We start from the raw sequence: 18142 nt of genomic DNA on the forward strand, positions 1-18142 counted from the left end.
GATGCAAATATCTCTCCTATCCAGTACGAAATGTTCGAGCTATAAGCATTCGAAATCTTTCATTTTTTCCTGCATGTTCTGTGTTTAGGTTTTCATTTTACCCTCCATATATTCCGGTTAGACGTAGTCCCACGTCAACATATTTTTGACTTGTCCTAGGTTCATGCGATAGCGGCATCTTTGCTGATTCAGAATCTGGTCGATTTTTTCGATTCAGATAACCAGAAGGGCTGGAATCGTGTACGCCATGGCACAACATTGTTTAACTCCCTCACTTCATCAGATCTTAGCTATTCTAGTTATGTATATTTTTTCTCCGATCAATTTTTCTTTTATTAATTTTATTTTTTATTATTTTATTAAAAAATAGATGAACAAATAATGATGTAATGGATAGTATAAATACTCTTTGTTTTATTTTTATGGGGCTCGAAAAAACGTCCGATATTCATGCCTCTACACTAGAATACTCCCTTAATATTACTGTAGAACCCCGATTATCCGCGAAATAGTCTGGCACGGTCACTTTGGATAACAAAAATCGTGGATAACGCAATAAATGACTAAAAATGAAGTGCAAACGCGGAAAAAATATAGAAAATTGTGCGGCAATGTTCTAAGGAGGTAGCAAAGATACTCACGTATGGACGACTGAACTTACATGAAGATGGATTTTGAGCAGCACCTGGGCATAAGTTCTAAGGCAACGATATGTGATGTCTCCGGTAGGTTCATATTTGTTTTTGCTAATAAATTTAGCGAAAAGCTCTTGCAAGAGATATGCAGGAATTTTGTGAAAGTATTTCGATTGTTTTGGTTTAAAGTTGCTCTATTACAGAACTCACTGATTAACTTTCACTTTAATTTCATCATGATAGTGGAATTGATAATCCTCTATTGCTATAAAATAGCTTGATCGCTCATGGTTTATGTTAGTTATTTTCAGGACAAGATTTCAGTGGAGAAGATACTAAATATTGAGTACCCGAGGTGAGCGGAAAGTTCAAAAGGGCTTGAAAATGTAGAACAGATTTCATTTATTTTTAAATATACATATTTAAATATTCAAATGGCTCTTAGTAAAAGATTTTTTTTAACTGAAATATTATTTACTCACTACAATGGTTTCTTTTGTCAATGCAAGTAATTGCTCTTCCCACGTAGTGAACTAAAAAACTTAATCCAGAAATTGATGAAAAATAACATTGCAACAAAAATTTGCTGCGTGGCGTTTCCATATAAATGCTCCCAGCCTCAGGGCAACACCAAAACAACTCCCCTCAATACATCTCTGCCCATCCAAGCAAACGTCAAAGCTCGTGCACTGCGGTTATCTGTTCGAAAATTTCGTTTTCTCTGCCATCTTTGAAACCGCGACGACTGGGCGAAGTGGAAGAATCGTTTTCTAAATCGGAGTAAGCCGTTACTTTTAGTTTTTCATTTACTTATTTGCTTGGCAATCAGTTCCGGAAACGATGACCGTCACAGTGCGATTGGTTTCACGAGCCATATCGTGAATGCGATATAGTTCGGCGCAAACAAATTTGTGGGAAAAGCCGTGACTAGGAAATCGCCAGCCTCTTCTTCCTGGCTGTCAAATCGGTTACTTTTCGTCTGTTCACTGTGTTGCCTCCCATACATTCTCGTGATTGTGTGTATGTATACGGTCGTTAAACTTGTCGAGCCAGGTGTGCGTGTGCTTGGTACACTTTCGGAGATCGCGCGCGTGGGTACAAACGTAAACAAGAGTGCATTTGGAAACATTGTGTTTGTTTGTTTTCATACTGCTTGCGCGCTCAGTGTGGCTGTGTGCTCGTAAACAATTTCCGATTCGGAGTTCTGGGCGCACTTTTGCTCGGAGTCATCTCTCGGAATTAAGTGACGGGAAATTGCTGTGCCGACTGGGATAATCAATGGTGGAAACATAATCGCGTGGATGCTGACTGCATCATTTCAGAAGTTGGGATTGTTATCATTACTTCGCGGGTATTTATGAAGGACTAGTTACAATATTTTACGATTGGGCAGGTAAGTTTACAATGTTTTTCTATTTTGCTAACATTGAACTTTTATAGGACATAAGCATATTTTTTCCTCAAATTATTTGGCAGTGGAGCAGTTCAATAGTTCTTAGGAACATTATTTTCGACGAATCAGGGATATAGTTTCCATATGTTTTTTCCAGGATTTTCGAAGCTGTATTGGTTTTTCTATGTATGTAATTAATAGTTTTTGAATTGAAACATTTGAAACAAGGATTTTTTTATCCTGCCAAATAATTATTCTTTATTCTGTTATTAACAAGATTCCATGCATCTCTGTTTACGCTATTAATATAAGGGTGCTCATACACTGTTTGACCGAAGCCAAATATTTGACTCTTTTTGACAGATAAAATTTGGTCGACGTGTACTGATCAAATATATGCTACACAAAACACAACAAGCAAATATTCAATTTTTGGATGCCTCGAATACTTTTTTAGTCTGTTCTTCGAACCTGTCGGTACATGGTTAGGTTACCTTGAATATTTCAGTCGATTTTATTCATGTTCGGTGTTTGACATTGTTTAACACTGTTGAATATTTAAGAGTGGCAAACAAAGTAGTGTTTGTACAAATATCAAATCAAACTTTATCTGTCAAAATATTTCAAATATTTGACCTCCGGGCAAACAGTGTACGGCCACCTTAAGACAATCGATGTTTCATCTCGTCTTCTCTATCTGATATGTCTGAAGTATAATTATTAAATTGCATTTTTGTTTGTATCGAAAAAAAATTATACGAAATTACTAACACATGGTCACATGATATTGTAAAATAAACGTAATGAGTAAAAACCTCCACATCTCATGGCTACATTTTTTATATAACGTCGATGAAAATAAACGTAAGCAAACATCAATGTCGACGTTTTTATGAGAAAAGTAGTTTAATTTTGTTTGAAACAGAGTCTTGACTTAGTTCATATTGAAATCATCTAATTAATACAACTTTGCAAAGGTGGAGTTTAACTAACGTTCATGTCATTAACGAAGAGAATAATGTAATTCATCTCGGAAGATTATTTAATTTTTCCCTAGCCCATGAAATCACAAAACTAAAAATATGAAACAGTAACAAACATTCAAAATATCCTTCGAGCCGGATTTGAACCAGCGACCTATGGATTACTACGTTTTGTTACAAATTCTACAGTCCACCGCTCTACCAACTGAGCTATCGAAGGCTTCCTAGAAAAATTGCAATCATCAAACCAATACGTTGTTCACCCAATTCGATTCGAACGATGATTTGGTAATATTTGGATGAAAGCTGATAATTATGGGCCCGAATCATTCATTATCATACTTGAATTACAATACAAAAAAACTTCTCAACACCGAATGAGATTGCATAATGAATAGGCAAAAATAAAACGCATCGTAGAACCGGAACCAAGCCGATCCCCGCATACGCTGCCGCCTTGTGCCACATCGGTTTCGTACGTACGCGAAGCTGCACTCGATGATTCGCGGCCCACCGTGACACCGATATCAACCGACAATTTGGCACGCACTAGCTGTAAACAAAATGAACCTCACCGAGTCTGCAAACGAGCGGCCGATGTATTCCGCGGAGTATAACGAATGTCAATCATTCAATCTCGTTTGCCTCCTTTCGTTGCGTTCTCTTCAATAAAAATATACCATTTCGACAAGAGCACACCGCATTTCCACACTTCCCATTCGACTGAAAGTGTACCTTTACTACGTAATACTACGTTAGATGTCAAGGTTAGCTGAAGTCAGGTCAGGAATTTATTTTCGTCACTTCCGATGAAGTTTTTCTCGGCGCAACGGAGGCACCTCGATGCTCGTTATCATTCTCACTTTCGGGGATAATAAATATGTAAATTATTTCGTGGCAAAGTGTAATACGAAACAGTAAAGATAGAAAAAGATTGATCGTAGTGCGGCATGAATGGATAACAAAAGTGGCATTTTAGTTTTTATGTGAAATATCGTCGTCCTCGTATTATTCCTTGTTCGATGCAAGCGAAGAAGTTCATCGTAGGCACTAATAAGATTGCAGCAACTTTGTAGAAGGGTACAGCGATTCAAAAATAAACTTCAACGAAAGCAAACCATCGTTTAGCATTTTGTAGAGCATACGAGTGAAACCAACGGGCGAAGCAAAACGACTTTGTACATTGACTTTTGCGCTTGATGCAGTTTTGTTGAGCATATGATAAAACAGCCAATAAATGACTATTTCTCATGGATTTGGTATCGCACAAATCGAAATGATTCGAACTCGATTGACACGTTTCAACTGTCAACCTGACTTTAGAAGTTATTGGGACTGATTAAACCCAAACAGAATGTCTTATAGAATATAAGAAAATATCTCACGACGAAACTCGATATCGAGAAAAGGAAAAGAATGTCACTACTCAATTGATAAAACAGAACAACCTGAGGGTAAGCAAAACGGTTCATTTCAGTGAGCGTCTCAGAGCCGCTCGTTTATTGAGACAAGCCAGCTCGTTTGAGCTGAGACTCTTTTGAACCGCGGCTTTTCTGAACCGAGACTCTTTCGAAAAGCGGCTCTTTTTTGAGCCGAGACTCTCAAAAAGCGACTGTTTTTTGAGCCGCGGCTCTTTTTTGAAAAGTGGCTTTTTTTTAACCGCGCTTTATTTGTAATGAACCGTGGATCGCACGCTCGTTCTGACGAACCGGTTCAAATGAGCGGCTCGTGAGCGCTCTCCATCTCTAGAACAATACTTATGTTCCTGTAGTGCGGCCCCCATATTCGTTAGGCTTTTTTTGCTGGATTGTCAACAAACCAAAGATTCTAGAGCCCGGAACAATATATATCAAATCCTGAGAGACAGTCTCAGCCGAGGAGATTCTAATTTTATAGCGTTTCTGAAAAGAATCGACTTCTTTGATAAGCATCGATAGATTTAAAGTCCCCGTAAGTAAAAAAGAAGAAGAGGGTAAATATACACACGATTCATCGGTTATCCAGCTAGCGACCAGATAGCAACGGCAACGAGACTTTCCAAATGGCCTTTCTCAAGACCGAGTGTTCAGTTTAGTTTTCCGAATTGGCTTCATTTAAGGCTACAGGCGAATGAATTGCGATAGTCAGTCATCATCATTAAACCAAAAAATCCGAACACACTTCTAAATTCAAAGAAGCTCTCTTCTAGCAAGAAATATAAAAAATCAATTCGTTTTTGATTATTTAGGATATTATTCTTGATGCATCAACTTTTAAACGGTTTTATTTAGCTGTTACGAAACCACAGGGCAGTTTCGTCTGACAGTTGAGTGAATTCCGTACAACCCTGTTTTTCATCGCATATGTAATAGCGAATTCGTTTTTGTTCAGTTTCAACCCCAGTGCCGCGGACGGCGCCAGTGGTTGTATGGTTAGCGTAACAGCCTCACAATCCGATCGGCCTGGGTTCAATCCCAGCTGGCGTCGTTGGGATTTTCTGAGGCGAAAAATCTCTGGTTACGTCTTCCTTCGGAGCGGAAGTAAAAGAAGTTGGCCCGGCTCATGAGTTGTTGAGTCTGATAGGTAGGAACAGGTGGAGTCGCCTCCCTGATGTCGGTGATTGGCACTAAAGTGGCGGAAATAGGCCGACGAAAAATAAGCGAAGATAAAAAAAAAAAAAAAAAACCCCAGTGCCGCTGTCAAAACGTTTTTTTATTCACTCAGTTTCGCACTCAGTGTCGCACTAGTTCGCCCCGAAAGCTGTTAGTTTCGCACTGAGATGTTTCACGGGTTGGCACTCGGGTTCACCAATACAACTATACTGAACTGTCAAGTTCCGAGTATTGTTTTGGAAAATCTAAAAATAGAGACTATGAAAATGGAAAACCTGCTGCTCTTGCTTTTGTATTATTTGAATCGTAATCCAATTCGGATTCTGATTTTGAAGAGTATATTCGTGTAGACGGCATTAAGCTCCGTGTGCTTTTATTGGGAGGCGAAAATTATTATGGATATTCAGGAGGAATAAACATGCTCTCAAAATCAAAATTAGGAATGAAAATTTACTTTAACGTATCGAATATTTATTTTATGTGATGAAATAAGAGGGTTTTTTTCCGATATCGCAGAAACATTGAACGAAAACTGTGTCTAATGATGATTTTATATTATAATAGTAATTATTTGTGGAACAAACAGGAAATGCATCGACAAATGGTTAAGTGACTGTCAGGACTACATGTGTTAGGTAATCAAACAATATGAAGTAAAAATTTTCATTCAAACTTTTATATTTTTACACTGCACTTGGCCCTTCTGATCTTATAGAGAATACTTTACCTCCCAAGCACTAATATCTCCACCAGACGTCGACACTGTACATTTGTCGTCGCAAATATAAACAAATCAGACTATACAACGCACACCAACAAACCACCGCATTCGTGAAACTGAATTCGCTATAAAGTGGAGCATAGCGGATAACTTCACTCCAAAAGTGACAAGCAACATCATAGTCGAAAAACGTGCTAGTAGCTACAGCTAGGCTATTTTCAAATTCAAATTTAGTAAATTGCCATTTCTATTAATTCTTTAGTTAAATTAAAGTCTGCAAAAAGGTAAATATGGAACCTCCATCGATGAAATGTTGATCAAGTGAATTCAAGTTAGAATTTATTTCCGTTTAAGACCAGATTTATCGTAGCATACAGGTAGTCAGTAAGGTTTCAGGTAGAACATCAAAAAGTAACACGACAATGTAAGTGTACAGTAATCAGTATAAAAACGTCAAATCAGTACAAATATATTTTCAGCTTTGAAGCTGTGTAAAAGCTGCTGTCAAAACGTCTTTTCGTCTGCCTGAAAACCTATCCGAACAATCTTCAAAGATTGTCTGCGGTTCTAGTCGAACAAAAAATGAACGACAACACAGCGAAACACTGTACCAAGTGCGATCGACCGGATTCGGCGGACAATCTCGTCGGTTGTGATACCTACGAGACGTGGATGCATTTTGGGTGCGCGGGAGTGACGGATTCAATTGCAGATGCTAATCGCAGTTGGAAATGCGATCAATGCTGCATCGAGGATACCATGACCCAGTCTCGAGTGTCAACCGGTCGATCCGGATCTAGTAAATGCTCTTCACGGGTGGAGTTGAGCCTGCAAATGTTGGAGGAGCAGAAAGCCTTGCGGATGAAGAGGATAATGGTGGAAGCCGCTGTACAACGAAAGCTTGCCGAGGAGGAGGAAAAGTTTCTAAAGCAGAAATACGAGCTACTTATTGCCGAAGCAGATAACGCGGAAGAAGAAAGCAGTAGGAATACTAAATTGAGTAGTCGAGCGAGTAGAGTAAAGGTTCAATCGTGGCTGAGTAAACACAAAACCGGCACAGTTCAACAAGTCGCAGCTGAGCCGTCCAGTAGCGTGTTGCCATCGATGGTTGAAACAGCTCACCAGTTTAGTTTTTCCAAATCATCTCTTCCCATTGCTGAATTGACAATGAATACTACGATTCTGGCCTCGGTTAAGTTAGAGCCGATGACGTTACCCTCAATTCAAACCAGTGGTCCATTTGGTGGACATACAGGATTGGGCGGCGGTGTGCCTGATTCCATTACTGTTCCACCTCCGTTTGTTGTCAATCAAATCAACTCAGTGACTGGTGGTATTTCTGCGTTGCGTATGTCCACTGCAAAACCGATGCAGGAGTCGCAGTATCCGATCTATAGCCAAGGATTAAGCAGGGTGCAGCAAGTGATGACAAATCCTACTTCGTCAATTTCAGTTATGCCGGCAGAGAATCAAGTTCCATCTTGGACAAATCGGAACCCCATTTGTTCATCAATCCAAACTCAACCAATCAACAACTTTACCGGTCCAACGAACATCTATCCTTCGGTGTCATCTGGCGTTCAACAGTATAGTGGAAACATGAAGCTGCCGACAGGAATTCCTAGTTTTCCAACGATGCAACCAGTCAGTCAAGCGTTTCATCCGTCGGTGCCGTTGCGAGGTCTTGGTCCGTCAGGTGAGCAACTGGCTGCGAGGCAACATCTCGATTCCATGGTGGAAATTCAGAATCGTTGTGAAATATTGAATTATTTCACTTTTATCAATATAAATTGTGTTTAAACATGTTTTTCAACTAGAAAATGTTTCTTCCTATCGTTTCAAGATGTTTTCCTCGTGTTTTGTATATGGACTGATGAATTATTAAAAAAAAAAGTGTTTGTCCGCGTTCACGTTCACGGGAACTCTAAACCTACCTTCAGGTGGATGTGAACGTGAACGTGAACAGGAACATTCTATTCTCCACGATTTTCTGAGTTGTTTGTTCGCAATGCGTGAAATGATAGCACTATTCCACCATCTGTTTGCGTTCACGTTTACGGGAACTCTAAACCAGGCTTTACCCTGGCTAGCAGCTAAAGGGAATGATTTAAAAAAAATCTTACAAAGTTCGTATCAGTTTGAAATTAAATAAAGCAATTGAACTCTATCTTTGAATAGAAATATATAAAAAAGATGTTGCCGGTGTCGGAATAATGATCTCAGCTTCGAGAAAAAGCATAACAAATGATTCAAATTATGTGTTGATGAAATTGCACACATTTCTCGGAACATCTCGCTTCATCATTGAACACTCTGTGGATCGATATACGCGGTCATTCAATTTCTTCATCTTTCCATCTCTGCATCATTACGAATCACCGGAATAACACGTGGAGATGACATTATTCTATGAGGATCATTTCACAGGAAAGTTGTCTTTCGCTGCACAAATATTGATTTGTCGTTCTTGTATGGAAACGCGAGTTGAAAGAAAGAACAATTCACACACTTATTTTACAGCGGATACAGCACCCTTTGTCCCTAAACTATGTCTAATATGTTGTCATAAGGAACAAAACTACACATTATCACGAAAATCTAAGAACCACTGTATCGGTTTGGGATTAAATGGCTGTCGAAGAAAAAATATTCAAAGAAACCTACACTCGAGCAACGTTCACAAATGATTGATTTTTTTTTATCAAAATTAGTGGTCTGTGGAAAATTTGTTTCTCAACCTCAAATTTATGAAATCCAACGACTTACGTTCGGTTCTGTGAATTGGTGACCTAGATCGATGGTTGGCACATTTAGACTACTTTTACGGTGTTACTTAACACGTTGAGCCCCGCGTCGATCCCTAGGGGCCGACGTTGGACATTTTGGTAGGAAAGCGCTGACTAACTGGAATTGACAGTTACAAAATAAGGAAATAAAAATATATACGATTTGTTCTCGGATGTTTTATAAAATATGATTACTTTCTAGTCGAGTTTCTGACTATTTTCTATTTATATAATAACTATTTTTTGGAGTTGGGACCGACACTGATGTTGTGTAAATGCTCTTGATGCGAGCTGAATAGAAAGCGCAGCAAGAAAAATTCGGGGCTCAACGTGTTAAAGTCTCTTGTCTGTAAGGATGATTTAGGCCTTATAATACAATACTACTCTAACATTTGTTTAAAACTATCTTCGAAAAAGCAAACGACAAACACAAATTTTTCGTTTAATAATTGCATACGCTTTTTGCGACGTTGTTCCTTATTTTAAAATGGAAAACGAACTTCTTAAAAAATCGTCTTCTGCTTATGAATAGTTTTGTGGGACTTTATCTCATTATCTTATTTATAGAATAAAATGTGCGAGTGAATCATAGAATTTAAAATTCTAATATCTAACAAAAATAATAAATTCTTCGACAAAAGACTATTTTTCCTTCGAGCCGGATTTGAACCAGCGACCTATGGATTTCTACTTCATTGGCCACAGCGCGCAATTTGGAGCCCAATCTACAGTCCACCGCTCTACCAACTGAGCTATCGAAGGTTGTGTGAATGTTTGCATCAGCAAAACAAATGCATTTTGCTAGACTTCAGCGGCTTACCTTTGCGCACATCGCTCGCACAGACTTTCACTTCGAGCCACTGCACGCCAAGCGCCTTCGATAGCTCAGTTGGTAGAGCGGTGGACTGTAGATTGGGCTCCAAATTGCGCGCTGTGGCCAATAATAATATAGAAATCCATAGGTCGCTGGTTCAAATCCGGCTCGAAGGAATATTGATTTTTTGGTATTATTTTCAGTACGCATTGAGAAAAATCCCCATTCTCGTTATCAATACACCAAATTTGGTCACCATAACAGAATTAATGTATTTCAAATATGATATCAATTTATTTTTTGACAGCACGAAACGGTTATTTTGTTTTCTCATCCTCCAGAAGTTTCAGTTGCCTCACGACACATGTGACAAGGGTTCATGAACCAAACTCGCCAACACTAATCGATACAATTGTTAATGGTTATCGCCGTGGCCATATTACCATGCCGTTGTCTACCGCCAATGAATGCGTTAGCAACCCCTCACTTCATGTACCATTTATTCACTCTCACACCCTCGTATTGGCTGCTGTCGCCATTCCCACCCACTCTCTTTGTAGCTTCCCCCCAATCAACGGAAATCGCAAACGCGCGCACCCAGGAAAAGCCGAGCCGGAAAAGCTGAAAGGCAGAATTTGCGATTAAAACAAAAACTGAATGCTCGTACCGCTCAGTCAAGTGGCGACACGCGAGCGGTGAGAACGATCTGAAGCGGTACCACTAGTAGCATCCCACGAGTCTCTGCGGTTCGGAACCAGTGGCGAGCGTTAAAAGCTGACAATAAGTGCCTGCGAAAGTGCAATCCAAAGTTGGTGACTTAGAGAGGAATCTGCAAATAACGTTCAACGGAACAAAGCTTATGCGTCTGGTGTGGATGTAGATCCACCCTGGCATAACTGACATACCGCATATTCTTATACAGTTATTACCAGCAGATGTGATCAAAGTTTGTTTATAGTGTTAATCCACTAATGAACCCTAAAGTGCCTGTGTAAAGTGTTAAAAAAACTGCTATTGGAGTTGGCCCCTGCGCTCAACTTTTCTTCATTCACTGGAAAGAAGGACGCGAGAAAGGTGTTCAACGATGGCTTGTCACGCGAACTATTCCTGTGTCTGCAGCTATGTAAGCAAAATATTAAAAATATGATCCAAATTGATGTTCTTTCGCGTAGCTAACAAACCGATTTTTTTTTTATTGTGATTTTTTAGATTATGTTAGAGTGTTGTTTGAGCCAATCCAATTTATAGTTGGAAAAACTTTTACTTGAATTTCTAATGCCAAACCATTACGATGTTTTCATTGTTCTACCACTTGTAAGTTTCGTTTCTTTTAATATTTGAGTTATCCGCTGCCGAAGTGATCTGTAATTTGCTATTTTCATTACTAATATGTAACTAATTCGTAATTGTTTTCGATAAATTTGAAGGAATTTCAATGTTGACACAATATTTGTGAAAATACACAATTTGTCAATTAATGTGGTGTTAGTAGTAAAAATAAACTTTCAAACAAGTTATAATAATATTTGTTGACTATTATTCAAAGTAGTTTCTCAAGACTCAAACCTTTTCAAATCGATTTGATGCGATGTGAAAAGGTTTGAGTAGTCTAGTAATCGTTTGGACCAACTTCTTAACTGACACCCTTGGTTGCTGAGATATTGTTTGAGTTCCGGAACACATTTGACACACCATGTATACATGACATAAGCAAGACTTTTCCAATTACTAAAAGTTTTTCAAATTCATCACAAAGGATGCACCATATGAAGATCTATGCAATATTTTTAAACAGAACAATAGTATCAGTACTCCTCTATCTGTATGGCAATATCTATATTGTTCGAGTCCTGTTACTTCTGAATAATCAGCAATCGAATCAATTCGAAATATATATATATATATATATATATATATATATATATATATATATATATATATATATATATATATATATATATATATATATATATTTTCTATTTGTATTTTTGTCTATTTATGGAGAATTTTCTTAACGCTATTAGTTAAATAAAAAAAACAGTAGTTAAGAAAACATACATTGTTGAGGCAATGAGGGAGGACTCAGAAGTGACAGGACTCGAACAATATGGTGTCATATAGATATAGGAGTAATGATGTTGTTCTGTTTAACATATTGCATAGATCTTCATCTAGGTACACTTGTAATAAATTTAAGGAGTTATTAGTAAATGAACAAGTCTTGCTTATGTCAAATGAAGAATTTTACTTTAAAGCGTCGGTAAGGCGATCGATCTTTATTTAAAAGTTTGTCAATTCTCGACGACTACGTGATAATGAAGGGCGATTTAACAAACGATATTTCGTCAAAGCAATTTCTCCCGTCTTGCACTAAGGCCACGCGTATTCTAGAGCTTGCCACATGAATATTACATTCAAAGCGTGTTATTTGGCATATTAAATTTCAACTAAGCACTACTGATAAGAATGACGCAAGTAATACCTACGCCGAGACGGCAAATGTTCCACTGGGAACGTTAGTGCCATCCAAGAAGCTAGGAATCATGGATACTGTGGATCCGACGCAAGCACAGTGAAGCACTGAGCGGATGTTTCGCGGAGTGGATTGTTCACGAACGCAAATGCCACAAAAAAATCTAAACTACTATCCTCAAAGAAACCAATGCAAGCGCAACAAAGTCGAGAATCTATTGGCTTTTCTTGTTGTTGGGACTTGCATGAAAATGATTTCATTGAGAATAGTAGTTTTAAATTATGTGAACGATGAGATGTTATTGTGCATCGTTACTTTCCTTCCGGGAATTTGTCAGCAAGATTCCTTTTTGTTGTACATATTTCAAAAGTTCAATGATTTATTTTATCAATAAATATATTTTTCATTCTGAAATTTCTTTTTTCGTGTTTGCTTCTCATTTTTTTATACATTCACTAGCTAACCCGGCAAACTTCGTCCCGCCCATTTACTTGATTAATTCTCGAGTTATGCAGAAATTTGTGTTTTATTTGTATGGCAGCCACCCCTAAGAAAGGGGGGAGGGGTATCTAACCACCACAGAAACATTCATTGCACCCTAAAGTTTCCATATGCCTAATTTGGTTTAATTTGCTTGATTAATTCTCGGGTAATGCAAAAATTTGTGTTTCATTTGTACGGCAGCCCCCTCTAAGAGAGGGGGAAGGAGTATCTTAACACCATAGAAACATTTATTGCATCCTAAAACCTCCACATGCCAAATTTGGTTTCTTTTGCTTGATTAATTCTCGAGTAATGCAGAAATTTGTGTTTCATTTGTATGGCAGCCCCCCCTTTGAGTGGGGGAAGGACTGTCTAACCATCATAGAAACATTTATTGCACCCTAAAACTTTCACATGCCAACTTTGGTTTCGTTTGATTGATTAATTTCCGAGTAATACAAAAAATTGTGTTTCATTTATATGGCAGCCCCCTCTAAGAGAGGGGGAAGGAGTATCTTATCACCATAGAAACATTTATTGCATCCTAAAACCTCCACATGCCAAATTTGGTTTCATTTGCTTGATTAATTCTCGAGTAATGCAGAAATTTGTGTTTCATTTGTATGGCAGCCCCCCCTTTGAGTGGGGGAAGGACTGTCTAACCATCATAGAAACATTTATTGCACCCTAAAACTTTCACATGCCAACTTTGGTTTCGTTTGCTTGGTTAATTTCCGAGTAATGCAGAAATTTGTGTTTCATTTGTAAGGCAGCCCCCCCTTAGAGAGGGGGTGGGGTCTCAAAATATCACGAAAACCTTCCCCGGCCCCAAAAACCCCTACATACCAATTTTCATGTCGATCGGTTCAGTAGTTTCCGAGTCTATAAGAATCAGACAGACAGACAGACATCACTCCATTTTTATATATATAGAAAGATAGATTGTGTTAGCTGCGATTAACTTGCCACACAATTTTGCAGGCTTCACTGTTTCATTGAAAACTCTTGTAATCAAAACATTCACTTAACTTAGAAATAGTATCTCCCAACCAGAATTTCATGAATATTGTGAATATTTCTCGGAATTCATCTTAATTTCTAAATACATTCGTTTGACAACCTGAATTTGACTTAGCCTATCCTACATTCAATTGGTTTAAAGTTGGGAGATTGTGCTTTTTCATGAGTTTGGTACTTTGAAACTATTTATCAGCAGTTAATGGCGTTGAGTTATTCCAATTCAATTCCAAGTTTCCAAACTTAGGACATGTAAAATCTAATTGTCTACGTTTTTTAGTATTCTAGTTGTTTAGTTTCTTTAGTTTTTTTTAGTCTGCATTGACAAAAAATTTATCATACTCGATGACTATACACAGTTTTCGATTTCTTTCACTGTATATAATTGAGTCAAAAAAACGTTACATATATGTTTCATTCCTTGAATATAAAGAGTTTAATTTTTGATTAATCCTCTTAAAGTCTTAAAATACCTTTCTCACGTAAAAATCCCAATTCTTTCAGGAGGTGATAGAGGACCATATTTGATGAAAAAATAACCCTTCTACGCATATTTTCGAATTTCAACAATGACAGAGTTATTGATTTTTTCTCTGTAACGGGCTCTGTCTACCTTAAACTGGCTCTAATTAAAAAAATACGCTACAATTCAGTTGCTTCCATTTGAAAGATGAGAAAATTTAATGGAATGGAAAAAATAGTGGATTAAAGTTACATTTTAGAAGTAAAAAACTTAAAAGTTAATGATTTTTAATGTGTTATTTTTAATTTGATCCAAAAATACATCATAAATTTGGATGTTTCTATCAACCAAATTAATGCTCTCTAACCGCTCCCATCTTTGACACCCATATTCTATCTTTTTCAATTCCGCGATTTTTATTTCACTTGCTTCACATAATAGCCAATTAACTTTCACTTTAACGTTTGAAATATTTCATACAATCATATTTGAAATATAAAACAAAAATCGTGTTCAGTACACAATTTGAAAAAAAAAATTTTTGGTTGATAGATGAGGACCACATAAAAAAAGTTTCCACAAGAACATAACTCAAATCCACGCCGTTCACCGTTCGATTTCCTTTTGTTTCCCTGCTTTGCGATGGGACAATTTGCCTTTTCGGTTGCGCGTGGCTGTGTTGAGCTTTTAGTTGCATGTCGAAATTTGTTGCTATTAGAAATCATGACATGCGCAACTCAGAGTATTTGATGGATGGATGGGAATGATTTGAGAAGTTGATAATTTAGTCTCAAATATGCTTTTTTCGCACTGGAATGCATAAAAACATCGAAAAAACTAAATGGACGATAACTTCGTCAAATATGCTTTTTTTGTGTGCCGCACAAAAATGAATCGCACAAAAGAAACCGCACAAAAAATTCGCACAAAAAAAAGTTTTCCTGTATATAATCGTATCATATATAATCGTGACCGATCTGTACTATGGAACGTAATATAACTCAAGCAAATAGACTAAGAACAACTTTTGCGATTGCTGTAAAAAAATCAATGATTTACTGGGTGAAATATAAAATATACTGAATGGGATCCAACGCACAAATCGAAAACGACTGTGCTCATGAACTGTTGAGGTTACAAATCTATAATTACCACAGTCGAACGATTCACATCGATAACATTTCGCGTTGCAAAGAATTGTTTTACAATCATTTGCCAACTACTAACAGCTTGACGTTGGCAATTTCGGCAACAAACGCCTTCAAAGATGCAGGGCAAGCGTCAGTGATGCTGTCTTACGCGGTGCGTGTATCTTCGTGTTCCGGCAATGTTGCGATTCAAAATTTCGCAAAATATTCGAGTGGAGTGCTAGAACGTAAACCATGTCTGACGACCAGCTTTTTCATAATAATAATAACATACGTCGGGTAATTAAATTTGGAATATTTTTCCAGAAAAATATAAATATACCGTCACCTTCACCTTTTCATCATACAAATATTGAAATTTTAAATTATGAAAGGATAGAATAAAAAGATACTATTTTAATATTATTATTTTAATCTATGTAGACATTATCGAAACAGTGATCAATATTAATTTTGAGAATTCATATGAAGATATATAAAATTATTTGATTGTATCTGTTATACCACTTGTGGAACAAAAAAAAATAAACTAGTCACGCTGTTATGAAAAAGTTTATAATGGATTCGTATATGATTAATTATGATTTATTGAATTTAACAACAATATATACTGTTAGAAAACATAGAATCGAACCGCATAATTGTAAATTACGGTTATGAATTTTGCATTAAGGCAGTATTCTAGTCAACGAATTTGAAAAAAAATCAAAATCGATTTTTTTTTCATATTTCTAGCGTTCAAGAATATACTCGAGAAAGTCCTTTCCCATTATTTACCGAGTTATAGCCATTTTAGTGATGCAGTATCTAATATACAAGGTCTTTTAGATTAAACGCTGACGCAAAAAATCAAATAACTCTTTATATGTTTTTTTTTCGTTCCGCCGATGGTAACACTGCATTCTCCACATCGGGACGATAATATTCGGCTACTCGTTCACTCTGATCGGAGGGTTTTTAGTGTCCGTTGGTGAAGCGGTGAAGGACCGTTGCTATGTTAATAAGCCACAAAATTTGGACGAACTTAAAAAAGAAATAACTCGGATTTTCAACAGCATCGAAGTCGTAATGGTGGAGTTGTGAATGAAGAATTTTGTTCACCTTTTAAAACGCGTTATCGAAAAAAGGGGTGGCCACATCGAAATTGTCCTAAAATTAGCTTTATTTTCGTTTTTTTTTTAATGAAAATCGGTTCACTTTTGTAGAAGTTATTAAAATTTGTTGCGTTACCATGTACTACGGCTAAAACAATTAACTTCAAACGCGCTTTCTCGAAACTAGTTTTTTTTTCAAACTGGCGTACACGACATCTCAAGCTCTTCTTCTTCTTAAATGGCTCTAACGTTCCTAAGGAACTTCGCCGTCTCAACGTAGTAATTACTTGCGTCATTTTATTATTACTTAGTTGAGATTTCTATGCCAAATAACACACGCCTTGAATAAATTCATCTCAAGTTCTACTGAACCGATTTTTGTCAAATTTATATGAATACAATGTGTATGCATCTCTCTATCGCATGAAACAATTAAAATAATGATTTGTCTTGATTCTACTATCGCGAAACGCAAAAAACACGTTTAGAACAGCATTTTTCTCTTCAAACGGTCATAATTTTTTCAAAAAAGGTGCAAAAAAATTGTTCGAGGTTTTGCGATAGTGGCATCTTTACTGCTTCAGAATCAGTTCGATTCGTGTACGCCATTTTTTTAACCCTCTCACTTTATCAGCTTGTAACGACAGGTCGGACTCGATTATATACAGACTCGATTATATGTGATTCGATTATATACAATTTTGGACTCGATTATATACAGTTTGGAAAAAAATATTTTTTTTTATAATTCAAATATGACTTATTTCAAGAAGAAATGTAACCTTTAAACGTGAAGGTGTAATTTAAGTGGCTATTATATGTACAGTGAGGTAAAAATCGTGGTTTTTTTAGATTTTGCTTGACTTTTCACCAGGAATGGTTTATATCGATATTGCAGCCAAACTAAGAAAGATAGACGTTGGGTGTCAAAGAACAAATTGTAGAGCGGTTAGAAAGCTTCAATTTAATTGATAGAAACAATCTAGTTCAACATAAATTTTCAGAATGAAATTAATAATAACACATAAAAAATTATTAACTTTTAAGTTTTTCACTTCCAAAGTGCTAATTTGAATGTTCCACTACTATATCCTGTACTAAATTTTCTCTCTTCTTTAGCTTACTTTGTCATGTAGAGCCAGTTTGAGGCAACAGAGTCCGAAACAAAAAAAAAGTTCTATAACTCTGTCATTGTTGAAATTCGAACATATGCGTAGAAGGATTTTTTCATCAAATATGATCGTCTATCATCTCCTGAGAGAATCTGGATAAATTTATTTGTTTCATGTGAGAAAGGTGTTTTCTGACCTTAAGGGGATGAATCAAAAATTAAATTCCTCTTATATTCAAAAAACAAAAAACACAGGCAAAAAAACGATTTTTTTTTTTGACTCGACTATATACAGTCCGAGTCCGCACTGTATTCTAGTTATGAATATTTTTTTTCCGTCCATTTTTTATTTCATTGTTATAAGATAGATAAACGAATAATGATATAATGTATAGTAAAAATATTCTTTGTTTTATATTTGGGGGCTTGA

At 36.8% G+C, this 18142-nt stretch overlaps 2 protein-coding genes and 3 non-coding genes across 6 annotated transcripts in view; 3 read left to right on the forward strand and 2 right to left on the reverse strand.

Annotated features, from left to right (window-relative positions):
- Positions 1–1354: 1354 nt before the first annotated feature.
- Positions 1355–18142, forward strand: part of LOC129778677 (tubulin monoglutamylase TTLL4-like) — a 54251-nt gene continuing 37463 nt past the window's right edge. The window contains exon 1 of one of the 2 annotated variants that reach the window (XM_055785735.1): positions 1355–2028. Coding sequence is in view for 1 of the 2 variants with exons in the window: in XM_055785734.1 (XP_055641709.1) it covers positions 11008–11046 (39 nt within the window). In the remaining variant the exon portion in view is untranslated. Of the gene's footprint in view, positions 2029–10584; positions 11047–18142 lie in introns of those variants that run through there. The other variant, XM_055785734.1, reaches the window with a different exon arrangement.
- Positions 3138–3231, reverse strand: Trnay-gua (transfer RNA tyrosine (anticodon GUA)). Its single transcript has 2 exons — positions 3195–3231; positions 3138–3173 (listed from the first exon to the last, which is right to left on the reverse strand). It is a non-coding gene; the product is annotated as a tRNA-Tyr (tRNA).
- On the forward strand, positions 6583–9860 carry LOC129779990 (uncharacterized). The gene is made up of 3 exons (XM_055787811.1): positions 6583–7199; positions 7233–8019; positions 9751–9860. The coding sequence occupies exons 1-3, from the start codon at positions 6906–6908 to the stop codon at positions 9858–9860; spliced, it is 1191 nt and encodes a 396-aa protein (XP_055643786.1). The 5' UTR covers positions 6583–6905.
- On the reverse strand, positions 9759–9871 carry Trnay-gua (transfer RNA tyrosine (anticodon GUA)). The gene is made up of 2 exons: positions 9835–9871; positions 9759–9794 (listed from the first exon to the last, which is right to left on the reverse strand). It is a non-coding gene; the product is annotated as a tRNA-Tyr (tRNA).
- Trnay-gua (transfer RNA tyrosine (anticodon GUA)) lies at positions 9984–10099 on the forward strand. The gene is made up of 2 exons: positions 9984–10020; positions 10064–10099. It is a non-coding gene; the product is annotated as a tRNA-Tyr (tRNA).

The sequence above is a fragment of the Toxorhynchites rutilus genome, chromosome 3, assembly GCF_029784135.1.
Source record: "Toxorhynchites rutilus septentrionalis strain SRP chromosome 3, ASM2978413v1, whole genome shotgun sequence".
Taxonomy (NCBI): Eukaryota; Metazoa; Arthropoda; class Insecta; order Diptera; family Culicidae; genus Toxorhynchites; species Toxorhynchites rutilus.